General features: G+C 55.0%; 1 protein-coding gene across 4 annotated transcripts in view; it reads right to left on the bottom strand.

Annotated features, from left to right (window-relative positions):
• Positions 1 to 12,916, bottom strand: part of ARHGAP39 (Rho GTPase activating protein 39) — a 95,993-nt gene that overhangs the window by 46,553 nt on the left and 36,524 nt on the right. For 2 of the 4 annotated variants that reach the window (XM_059165381.1, XM_059165382.1), the window contains exons 1-2: positions 7,524 to 7,654; positions 5,666 to 5,843 (exon numbers count right to left, since the gene is read on the bottom strand). In XM_059165381.1, the coding sequence (XP_059021364.1) occupies positions 5,666 to 5,843; positions 7,524 to 7,584 (239 nt within the window). In that variant the 5' untranslated portion in view covers positions 7,585 to 7,654. Of the gene's footprint in view, positions 1 to 5,665; positions 5,844 to 7,523; positions 7,689 to 12,916 lie in introns of those variants that run through there. The other 2 variants (XM_059165383.1, XM_059165384.1) reach the window with 1 other exon arrangement.

Genomic DNA, 12,916 nt, shown 5'->3' with positions numbered 1-12,916 from the left:
CTTGACCCACAGGCAGCTGCCCTAAGCAGGGGTCGGGGGGGCTGCACCCCACCTCCTCACACAGCTCTGCTGCCCCTCTATCCTGGCTCCCGGAACTGGGTTCGACCAGAACCAAGTCCAGACACTACCAAAGGAAGGGCTGTTCTGGCACAGAAGCTGAGAAAGCACTGAGCTGAACATTCTAAGCCCTAAAGAAGCACTTTCAAGCGAATATAGCGGCGATCATTCTTTCTAAACAGAGAACAGCATCTGTTCCCTTCCTGGCGCACTCCTATGTGTGCGTGGGTAGAATCTCTGGTTTTTCAGAAGAATGTTCTGGTCACCCTTGGCGTACAGCATTGAACCAAGACCCTCGGGGCACCAGGGGCAGAGAACGCACACAGCACGTGGGTCCCCACACAGAGGAGGTAGGAGACACAGCAGAGCTGGCCTGGGCCTGGGTCCCCTCCCACACCCAGACCCTCCCCGAGCACGCTGGGGACAGGAACTTTGTGCAGACTAGAGAAAACGCACCTCACCACTGGGGTTCATGCTGTCTGCGTGCAGCACTCGGACAGACGGACTGCACAGTGCCAGGACGCTCAGTCACCGGGCACGTAACAAGAGACCGATCCAACTGCCTCTGGGGGGCTCTGCTGCCAGGAGGGGCTGGGATGCCGCTGCGACACGGTGGCAGCAGCACCTGATGGGAGTCAGTGAAAAGGAGCTGCTTGGTGACAGAGGCATGAGGACATGAGGTCTGGGCTAAGACTATGGTACAGACACCTGAGGGCGGCCCGCGGCCCCTCACTGTGCTGGGTGGCCTGCACCAAAGTCAGCGTGAAGGACCCTTCTTGCCTTCGTCAAGACAACGACGTGTTCAGGTATTTTCTGGAAGAACTTCATGAGTGTCAAACACATGCCGGGCAATCTACCAGGTGGACACGAGAGTGACCGAGCACATTCTCTGCCCTCCAGATTCTTACAAGGGCGCCAGACCCACTGACTGGGGAAAGGGCAGTCTTTGCAGCTGCATGTCCGCATGCGAAAGGGAGCTGGACCCCTACCTCACACCACCTACGAGAGTGAACTCAATATGGATCAAAGGCCCAAATGTAAGAGCTGCCCCTATAAAACTGAGAAGAACACACGAGGGTGTGTCTTCATGATCCTGGATCTGGCCCTGGATTCTTACACCTGACACTGAAAACGAGCACCGAAAGAAAAACAGGTTAAATTGGACTTGAGCAAAATTAAAAACTTTTGTGGCTCCTGGGTGGCTGAGTTGGTTAAGCGTCTGACTTCAGCTTGGGTCATAACCCTGAGGTCGAGCCCCGCATTGGTGCGCAGCAGGACGTCTGCTTCCCCCTGCCCTCTGCCTCTGTGGTCTCTCAAATAAATAACTAAAATCTTAAAAAAAAAAAAAAAAAAAACCTAAAAACTTTGTGCTACAAACAATACCATCAAGAAAGTGGAAAGACAACAACAGAATGGGAGAACGCACTGCAGATTGCGGCTCTGGTCAAGGACTTGTATCCAGAACATACAAAGAACTCTTGCAAGACAAACAGCCAAAGAAAAAAATGGGCAAAGAATCTGAATGGGCATTTCTTCGAAGAAGATAAAGAGCCAACGAGCGCATGCAAAGGTGCTCAACCTCATCCGTCATCAGGGAAATGCAAATCCAAGCATGAGACTCCACACAGACCAGGACGGCTTCGACAGTTTGTAAAACCACAGCAGGCACTGGAGAGGACGCGACAGACTGCAGCCTTCATACTCTGCTGGTGGGAAGCCGCTCTCGGGAACGGTCTGGCAGCTCTTCAGAAATTCCCAGCATTTCTCTGACCCAAGAGAAACCCACAGAGACACCTGTGCACAAATGTTCACGGCAGTAAGAGTCACGACACACAGAGACATGAACAGATACAACGCGCGGTACAGGTATGCGATGGAATGAGCCTGAAACACACCCCGGCACGCACAAACCTTCTGGGGAGAACCTAATGATAACAGACCACCTGTCGCGTGATTCCATTTATGTCGAGTCAGGACAAGAAGAATCCAGAGAGCGATGGTAGATGAGTGGACACCAGGCTGGGGGAGGGGGTGGCGGCAGCTGCTGATGAAACGGGGTCCCTTTATGTGGGGGGACAATGTCCCCGGTGCAGACAGAGCTGAGAGTTGCACAACCTTGTCAGTATACTGAAACACTGACTGTCCACTGTTTAAGGGCAAATTTTATGTGAATTTTATCTCATTTAGAAAAAGGGTTGCCACTTCTGGGGAGCCTAGCGGGTCAGCATACGGGCTGCAAAGTGAGGTGCTCCCCAGGGAAGGCAGAGGGGAGACAGGGGCTGGGGTGTAGAGGGGCTGAGACTTCCTGCAGGGTGGCTGGAGTCGAGGACAGAGCGCGTGCCACCCGGACAAGCACAGAGGCAGGGATGACTTTGGGCTCCAGTGTGAGTCAGCCATAGCCCGAGTGGGTATCAAGACCCCACAAGTGCTCAGCCCCGGGTCATCCCCGCTGGCTCCTTGCACACCTGGCTCTCTGGGACCCCCTCCAGGCCCTCCTTGGCACCAGTCCCCACACCACGCACACCTGTCTGCCTCAGGGACCCATGCTGCCCCCGCGCTATGCCGCAGGGGCCTCACCTGTCCTCAGACTCCACGGGAGCACTCTGTCCCAAACTCCCACCCGCTCATCGGACCGGCCGCATGCCCTGAACAATAGCCTTTTGTGCAGCTGCTCTCTTGTCACTCTCCTCCTGCCCACAGCCAGCCAGTGTGGCCATGAAGACACGGAGTCCTAAAGCCCAGAAGGCACCGAACCCACCCTCGCTGCCAGACGAACGCGTCAGCACAGGCTGTGGCTGAAGAGTGCAACCACGGGGCGGGCTGGAGGGCGCCTGAGCCTCCCAGAGAAGAGTGGCCGAGCCTGCCGTGCCCGCCCGTCCTCTCCCGCTCCCGAGCCCAGCCCTGCCCGGAAGCCCTGCCTGAAGGACAAGCTCCTCGACTCTCCCCGCCCAGAGGCTCCGCTCCTGACCAGGGCCGGGGCCCGAGCATCGCTCACCCGGGGAACGAGGCGCGGATGTGGGGCCCAGGCAGAGCCGTGAGCAACGGCGGGACAGAGAAGGCAGCAAGCGCCCGCCCTGCCACGTCCGCCACCGCCGGGCGCACGGTGAGCACCTTTGCTTCGGGAGACGCGACCCTCACGCCCGCGCGAGCACACCAGACGCAACAGCACCGGCTCTGCAACCCGCGGCCCCTGTGCTCGGCCGGCAGTGCCCCAGGCACACTCACTGGGACCCACCTGCGGTTCCATCAGACTTTCAGACTGGCCTGGCCTGAGTCTGCTCGGCCACCTGTGTCCCACGGGCACGAGGAGGGGCACGCTGCCCTCCTTCCCATGGTCTACCCCTCGAGGCCTCAGTCCTGGTAACCTGCCTCGTTGAGACCCAGAGTGCCAGACACCCGCACATGCACGTCCCGAGCCTGCCCAGCTGGCAGCCCCAGCAGCCCTCTCATGCCGGGACGGCCACCCGAGGGTGAGGCCCCGGGTGGACACAACGCCGTGTGGAGATGGGTGCACGACCCCGGGGGTCTCGGCAGCCATGACCGTGGCAGCCCCGGGCCCTCCGCCAGAGCACCAGCAGAGCCCAACACCGCCCAGTCTTTGGTGCATGATGAGACCCCGAAGGGAATAGAGAAGCGATGGGACGGAGGAGATGCAACCATGACGGCCCTCCCCGCGCCGGCAGGACCTGCACTCAGCACCGAGGAGGCAGGGAGCATTAATGCCTTGGGAAGGGGCAGCAGGAAACGGGGACAGGAGACAGCAGCAAGACAGCAGCAAGAACATGGTCCTGGGAGCGCAGCCGGCAGAGCGAGACAGCAGCAAGACAGCAGCAAGAACACGGTCCTGGGAGTGCGGCCGGCAGAGCCCCGATCTTCACAGGGGAACGAGGGGCCACCCCAGGAGCTGCGCACAGTGCCACCGGCGATACCCCCCAGATGGGCCTGTGGTCTTGGTACACTACCAGTCAGCGCCCAACAGGACATCTCCTTGGGGGAGGGGCAGACTGACCACTGTGCATACGGAAGGGCCAAGGCGTGGGACGAGAGCGGGAAGGGGCGTGCAAAGGCCTGGAAGCCACCGGGAAGCCACTGCACGACTGTGCTCACTGTGCACGCAGACGCACGGATGGGGCACAGTCACAGCCCAGGCCACCTGTCTCCACAGAGAGCTGTGCAGTTAGAGACCCACTAATTCAAACCTTCGAACATCTAGAGGAGCTTCAGGACCTCACTCAGGAAAGGGTATCAAGTCAGACAGAGAAGACACAAAAGCACAGAGCGAATCAGTGAGACAGACTATGTTGGACTTTAAAATGTTTGTTCCTCAAAACCAACCAAACAATATGAAAAAGCGTGAGCACAAACTGAGACAAAATCTTCTATGTGTGTGACCCGAACACAACGGCTACCCAGAATACAAACGCAAGTCCACAAACAGGAAGGGTTAAGACAAATGATTCAGGGGTGGCTGGGGGGCTCAGTCGGTGAAGCGTCTGTCTTCAGCCAGGGTCATGATCCCGCGGTCCTGGGATGGAGCCCCGCGTCGGGCTCCCAGCTCAGCAGTAAGTCTCCCTCTCCCTCTGCTGCTCTCCCTGCTTGTGTTTTCTCTCTCTCAAATAAATAAATTCAATCTTTAAAAAAAAAAGACAAATGATTCATGGAAAGCAAGGACGAGCGACTACTCTAGAGGAAGGAAAGTGAGGAACCAAGACCGCACAGATCCCCCTTCTCCCCAGGTGCCGGGTAGGCGCTGAAGCAGCTGACCAGCCAGCAGGAAAACTCTGGGGGAGCGGGCTCACGCGCTGGGGCAGAGGACCTGGCATCCCCCCTGCCAGAGCCGGCAGCCACCGCGGGCCTCCAGAGCCCTGTGTGTTGGAAGACAACCTGGGCCCCAGGGGCACGGGTGCTGAGGGGGCGGGGCTGGCTGCCCTGTGTCCTGCCAGGTACTGGCTGTGCCCCAGGAGGCGCGTGAGCCGAAGGAGTCAGCTGTGCGGAGAGCGGCCCAGGACGCCGCAGGCCCACACGGCCTCAGTTACGTCAGGCTGAGGCCAGGCCAGGCCATGAAGAATGTGTGCAGAGGTCATCGGGGTCAACAGAAAGGCAGAAGCAGCCCCACGACTTGCGCGGCGCACGACACACGCTGCTGCGGACTACGGTGAAGGTGCTGCACGACGCGGTGGCATCTGGAGAGCGAAAATCAGAGCCACGTCACCCACGAGAGCCACTCCTCTATGCACAAGAGCTAAGCCGTGCGAGCGCTCCCCACAACCACAACGGACGGGAAGACTTGCCAGTGGCGACTTAAAAATCCAGGTGCACTAAAAGACAAGACTGACAAAGTATAAAGTAAAACGCTGTTTTCCGGGGCACATTCGGTGAAAACGTTATACTTGCAGTATAAATTACACGTAAGGGGCTCGTACCCTTCCCACACAAATCTGAACCCTAACCCCACAGAAGCGCCACAGAGAAATGGGAAAACGAGCTGTCCCACGAGTCCTGGCATCAGACATAAACCCAAGCGGCACTGAGACCCGGGCCGCCCCGAGCTCCGTCCAGGGGAGGCTGTGGGCAGCTGGCCGACACCTACGACCCTGTGTTCCCTCACCTGGATGCACCTGAAGACGAACCTCCAGCAACACCGGCGACACGGCCGAGCACTGTGGTGCACACGCTCCCAAGGAGGGAGGCCCGGAAAACCGCCTGCACGGGGCGTGCGGGGGCACAGAGGTCTGCATGTACCTGATGCGGTCTGTCTTCTGGAAGCACGTTAATGGCTTCCCTGTCTGAAGACAAATGAGGTCAGTAAGGAAAGGGAGAATGAAGGGAACGGTGACCCTCCCGTATTCCAGTGACCAGCGTGACCCAACAGAGGGGAGAAGGAGCCACGCCCAGAGTGGGACGAGACCCGGTACCCCTGTGCCTGCACAGACCGCACTCGGCGGGGCGAGGTCCGAAGAGACCCGCCTTCTCTTCAGCGTCACATCCACGGTCCGCCAACGCGGGCAAGCAGCTCGCTGACAATTTTCGGACACGTTACCGAACGAGCACGTGAGTCAGCGCGCTGAAGCTCTGGGCAGCAGAGTGGGCTGCGGGAGGCGAGGGGCCTGGAGCCCAAAGGAAGGGGCACCCGAGAGTCGTGGGCACGCGGGGGCGGGGCTCAGTGGCACAATCGGGGACAACGCCGGCGCCGAAGGACACTGTGCGGGAACCAACTACAAACCATGCAGAGCAGAAAGAAATGTATGAGTCTGCGGCGAGAAGGAACCAACCCAAGCACAAGCAGGAGGAGGAGGCTCTTGTTCTCACGGTGCCGTGCACTGGCTGGGAGGTGTGGGGGGCTGCAGCTGGAGGTCAGTTGCATCCCAGGAAAGACCACATAAGAAGCAGAACACCCACGCCAGCGAGGAGCAGGTAGGTGGACGTGCGCCCGCAGAGGGAGACTCTGAGAAGGGCGAGACATCACCGTGCGACATTCTGCTAAGAAATCGTCCAATCCAACCTAGCTCTCTGTTTGAGAAAGGGCCACTAATCGGGAGTCTAGGGGGCTCAGTCGGTGGAGCGTCTGCCTTCGGCTCAGGTCATGATCCCAGGGTCTGGGGATGGAGCCCCGCGTCGGGCTCCCTGCTCCACGGGGAGTCTGCTTCTCCCTCTGCAGCTCTCCCTGTCTGTGCATGTGTGCCCTCTCTGGCAAATAAATCAAATCTTTGTGAAAAATAACAAACAATTTTTTTTAAAAAAGGGCCACTACTGAGTGTCAATGTTGCACAGGCAGAGAGAGGGCAGCTGTGGAAAGGAGTGCGCACAAGCAGTGAGCTGCGCAGGGTGGTGTGTGCAGCCACCGGCAGGAGGACCCAGCGGCTGAAGAGCGACCATGAGGCAGAGGACACGGGAGACCTGCAACCCCGCCCCCCACCAGATTCACTCACAGCCATATCTCTCCAGCCCTGGGAGACTTGGAGACGTGGCCGTGTGTGACGGGAGGGGAGGTATACAGAGGCCACGAGGGTGAATCAGGGCCAGGGGACACAAGTGTTCAGTGCCGCGTTTCTGCTCCTGCAAGTTTTCTGTAAATATGGAAGTATTTCCAAATAAAACAAAAATATGAAAAAATAAAAATGATGAACTATGGTAACAGGCCTTGCCGTGGACTGATGCCTAGAGTGGGCCCGTGGACTTGGGTCGAGCCATGGCCCGCAGGGCATCTGAGACCCCGTACGAGAAGGCCTTCCCTCTGGGGTGCGTCTGTGGTAAGAAGCAGGGGCCACCCCTGGGGACGGGGCTTCCACGGGAGGACGTCCAATTCAGGAGCAAGCACAGAGCACGGCTGAGAGCTGCCGGTCCCGCTGGGAGCAGGTGGGACAGCAACACACCCCCACCACACAGCTGGGCAACGGGCCACCGTCACGTCCCCGAAAGGCAGGCACCAGCCTGCAACTTGGCCCGCGCAGACGGCCTCTCCTCACCTCGTGCTCGACCCTGCAACCCGGGGCTCCTGCGCTCCAGCGTCATGGCTCTCACATTCATAATCCCTTGTCTGGGACATCGCAGGCTTCTCCTGGCGACCCAGGTGGACGGAAGTCAGCGGCTCATCGGGGCTCCCCGCCAGCGTCAGTCAGGAAGGCACCACCCTGCGAGAGAGCAAACATCTCTAAGCACAGATGTTCCGGAAGCACCTTAGCGCGGCCCCGCGCACCACTGACCACGAGGCATGGCCCGGCCCGTGGAGAGTCCCTCACCAGCCGGCCCGCCGCCTGTGCCAGGGTCCACCGCTCTGACGGGAGCAGGGACGCCACAGCTGCCCAGCGGGGCAGGATGCAGACACGTCTGCAGACAGCCGAGCCCCGCGCAGGCTCCCCTGACCTGTGACAAGGAGCGGACTTCGCAGGCGCCTTGTTGTGCTGACGAGATGCATGCACGGAACAAACGGCCCCGACCCCTGCCGCAGCTCGCCCACAGAAGTCTGCTCTAGATGGACGCCGAGACGAGCTTCCGAAGAGTGGAACAACTAGGCTCTCAGCAAAAATGTAGAAGAAAATGTCTGTAGTCCTACAGCAGCTTCTGGTATCTTAATCAGACATCAGAAACCCACTGACCACAAAGAAAAATTAATAAATGGACCACAGTAAAATTAAGAGCCCCTGTTTGTCAAGACACCACTGAGTAAAAAGGCAAGTCTGGAATGGGAAGTGTCTGTAGGAGCGCGCACTTATCCCATCCGTCGAAGGGGACACAGGACTAATCCAGGACACATACGACATTCCTAGAAAAAGGCAGAATCCAGTAGAAAAATGGAGAAAAGAAGTGAGTACATACTTTAGAACAAAACCCAGTACTTATATGGTTAAGAACACACGGAAGCAAGCTCGACCTCTACAGTCATCAGGAAACTGGTCTGCGATCCACAGCATAGTGGCGAACTGTATTTTTTTTTTAAGATTTTATTTATTTATTTGAGAGACAGACAGTGAGAGAGAACATGAGCGAGGAGAAGGTCAGAGGGAGAAGCAGACTCCCCGTGGAGCTGGGAGCCCGATGCGGGACTCGATCCCGGGACTCCGGGATCATGACCTGAGCCGAAGGCAGTCGTCCAACCAACTGAGCCACTCAGGCGCCCGCGAACTGTATTTTAACTACGCCAACCAAAATGGCCGAAGTGGGAAAGAAAAACCACCACGTGCTGGCAAGGGTGTGGAGGCTCATCAGGGCCTCGGGAGATGGGCTAACCTGCTCAGGACCACAGTGGGCAGTACTGCCCAAACCTGCACATACCCCGGCCCCCAGGGAGGGCTTCCCCTGCCTGTGGCAAGGGCTGGCAGAGACCCGCACACAGCGATCCCTGAGCCCCGGTCCCAAGAGCCCACACGGGAAACTGCCCAGTGTTCATCATGGCAGAACGTACCCTCCGAGCTCATGCAGGCGTCTCTCGCCTGGAGAAGACAGTCCGAGGCCGAACACAATCAGATGCACGTCAAGTTCCCAACCAGGCAGGGAAGGCTCCAGGCCGGGGACCAACGGCGGGGCCCAGAGGGCACGGCCACGTGAGGTCCCGCTTGGGGCCGTCATGCCAGTGTTGGTTCATGAAAGCTCAGGAGCTTCATGCCCAGGCTCTCACGTTTTTTGTTTTTTTGTGGTTTTTTTTTTTTTTTTTTTTTAAGATTTTATTTATTTGTCAGAGAGAGAGAGAGAAAGAGAGAGAGACCGCACAAGCAGGGGGAGCCGCAGGCAGAGAAAGAGAGGGAAGCAGGCTCCCTGCTGAGAAACAAGCCCCACACAGAACTCGATCCCAGGACCCTGAGATCATGACCTGAGCCAAAGGCAGACACCCAACGACTGAGCCCCCCAGGCGCCCCGCTCACACTTTTCTGTACACATGCATCACTTCAGGAGAAAGCCCGCAGGAATCAGGAGCAGAAGAGTCGCTGGGGACACTGTCCGCACCCCAGCTGGTACCAGGACAGGACCCTCCCAGCAGAGGCTGACCCACAGATCCCCACTATGCTAGTCAAGGGGAAATAAAACAGATTCAAAGCACCAGGTGGGGCACAGCTGGCCAGGGGCCCGAGAGGGGAGATTACAGACCAGTTGCACACTTTCTCCAAGGCCCAGAGAACGTGACACCACAGGTCAACCTGACCGCATTCGGCTCATGAGCCAGAGATGACCCACCCGGAGGAGAAGCTCTCAGCCTCCCCCCTTCTGCCACTTGAATATCCATCTAGTTTTTATTTAAATACTTAAAAATACTGGGAATGCCATTTTTTAAAAAAGAGCCTGGGTGGCTCAGTTGGTTGAGCCACTGCCTTTGGCTCAGGTCATGATCCCAAGGTCCTGGGACCAAGTCCCACATCGGGCTCCTTGCTTGGCAGGGAGCTTGCTTCTCTCGCTGCCTCTACCTGCCTCTCTGCCTGCTTGTGTGTACTCTCTCTCTCTATCTCTGGCAAATAAATAAAATCTTTTAAAAAAATAAAAATTTAAAAAAAGAGAGAAAGAAAGAAACTTAAGTATTTCTAAGTCCCTGTCTCTCTGGGTGAAAACAAGTGACCTTCTCATATGGCTTCAACATTTAAGAAAAATACTGAGCAGTGTCAATAAAATTCTGAAAAACTAAAAATTATATACCATAACCTGAAAGCAACTCAAACTAACCATCTCCACCTGTGTCACCCTTTCTTTCCTTGTCCTACCCTTTAGGGCTGGTCCAGAGCAGAAGGCACAGCAGGTGGCACAGAGAACCTCCAAGGCACGTGACCAGTTTTCTTCGCTCCGGAATCCACCCTGTTTCGTCCCCTCCAGAAAGCCTCCTCCAATCTGGGACAGAAGCCGCGTCTCGGGCTCCGAATGCCCCAGACACCAGGACATCCGCCCAACTTTGCTCTTCATTTCTGAAATTGTTTTAATTACTCCAGCTCGTCTGCATTTCCTTATGCATTTCTTCCTGTACCCCTCTGCCTGCTTTCGCTCTCAGGATAATGCTAGCCGAACAAAATGAACCCCCTCAGTTTTCTGGGGGTTCGTGTGGACCGGCTGTCATCTGTTCCGCAAACGTTTGGCATAATATGACTGCAGGGCCGTCTGGACTAGTCCTTTCCTTTGTGGGAAGGATTTTAACCACGATTCTGATGTGCTTGGTAAAGACAGAGCGGACCAGGTCTTAAACTTCCTGAGTCAACGGCAGTGGTTCTGCCTTCCGAGGCATTGGCCGTTCCACTCCAGCCGGCAGGGTCCCCGGCACACAGCTGACACGTCGTTCTTCCAGTACCCTCTTAGGGGCAGTGTAACTCTAGTGACGCCAGCTCTTCTGTTCCTGATGTCCGTGATTTATGTTTTCACTCTTCCGCCTTATCTGGCCGGCCAGAAGTTTGTCAATTTTATTGACCTTGTTTAAAAAAAAAAAGTGTGTGGCTACATCAGTTTTGTGTCTTTTCTGCTTTAGTTTCCACTTTGATCTGAATTATTTCCTTTCTTTGCAGTCTTTTGGATTTATTTTGTTCTTCTTTGGGGGGGTTTAAGGTAGAAGTTGAGTGTTTGGGACTTTTTTTTTTTTAAAAGATTTTATTTATTTATTTGACAGACAGAGATCACAGCAGGCAGAGAGAGAGGGGGAAGCAGACTCCCCGCTGAGCAGAGAGCCCGACGTGGGGCTCGATCCCAGGACTCTGAGATCATGACCTGAGCCGAAGGCAGAGGCTTTAACCCACTGAGCCACGCAGGTGCCCCTGGGACTTTTTTAAACCCTCAGTCTAAGTCAGGCATTTAGTGCTGTGAAGCCCGCCTTAGAGCACGGCTCCCCCAGCATCCCACAGATTCTGACTGTTTTTCACCCAATGCAAAACCTTTCCAATTTCCCTGTGCATTTCTCCTCTCCCTCGTGGATTACAAGGAAGTATATGATTTACTCTGCCAGTATGTTTATTGGTTTCTAACATAATTCCATTTTTGTCTGAAAAAACTACAATGCAGACAAACGATGTATCTTGGTAAACATTTCAAAGGCGCTGGAAAGACCGTTGGGTTGAGTGCTCTGTGAACAGCAACCAGGTCAGGGGCTGGCAGCGACAGTACTAATATTCGGTTTACTTAGTTTCCCAGTTACAAAGAAAAGGGCACCAGAAGCAGCAACTGTAATTGCAAATTTGCCTATTTCTCTGCCGTTCTATCAGGTTCTGTCGCTTGTGTTTTGTAGCTCCGCTATTAGGTGTGGAAAATCTATGTTGTCTTCTTGGCAAAATTACCTCTTCATCATTATGAAGTATTTTCACCTGGTAGTTTTCTTTGCTCTGAAATCGGTATATTTGATATTATTACAGCAATTCCCCCTCTCTCCCCATTAGTGTTAGAATGGTACCTCTCATGCCTTCTTACTTTTAACCTATTTGTGTCTTTACATTTAAAGTGGGTTTCTTGTAGCCAGCATGCATTTGGGTACAGCTTTTTCATCCACTAATTTTTTTTAAGTATTTTATTTATTTACTTGACAGAGATCACAAGCAGGCAGAGAGGCAGGCAGAGAGAGAGGAGGAAGCAGGCTCCTCGCTGAGCAGAGAGCCTGACGCGGGGCTCGATCCCAGGACCCTGGGATCATGACCCGAGCTGAAGGCAGAGGCTTAACCCACTGAGCCACCCAGGCACCCCTCATCCACTAATTTCTGCCTTTTATAAAAGACTGACTCGAGAGCGAGCGAGCATGTGTGCGCACACAAGTGTGGGGAGGAGCAGAGGAGAGAATTTCAAGCGGACTCCCTGCTGAATGCAGATCCCAACGTAGCACTCCATCCTTCGACCCTGAGATCATTAACTGAGCTGAAATCAAGACCCAGACTAACTAGCTGAGCCTCCCAGTCACTCCAATTTCTACCTTTCACTGGGTGCTTACGCCATCTAGATCTGTGATCACTGACACGGCTGGCTTGGAATCTACCATTTTGCTACTTTTTAAAATTTGTTTCATCTGTTCCTTGTTCCCCCTTCCCTCTTTTTTGCTTACTTTTGTATTAAGTATTTCATGTGATTCAATTTTATCTTGACTGCTAATTTATCAGCTGTAGGTAATTTATTGTTTTGCTATATTAGTATATGCTTTTGGGTTTACAGTGTTTGTATTTAATTTATCATAATCTACCTTCAAGGGAAATCACACGACTTCAGACGTGGGTTTGCCGTTTCTCCTGTCCCGCACCGCCTGCCATTCTTGCCACAGACCTCACTCTCTATAGACTATAACCGCACCCCTACTCTTATTGCTCTTATTTATGTTTTAAAGAGATTTAAGTAACAAGACAGTATATACATATCTATATTTAGCCACATGACTGCCATTTCCAGGGGTCTTCATTCTTTTGGGTAGATCTTGATTTCC

The sequence above is a fragment of the Mustela lutreola genome, chromosome 3, assembly GCF_030435805.1.
Source record: "Mustela lutreola isolate mMusLut2 chromosome 3, mMusLut2.pri, whole genome shotgun sequence".
Taxonomy (NCBI): domain Eukaryota; kingdom Metazoa; phylum Chordata; class Mammalia; order Carnivora; family Mustelidae; genus Mustela; species Mustela lutreola.
Note: the sequence above shows the minus strand (reverse complement) of the source record. Positions and strands in the feature narration are given on the sequence as shown.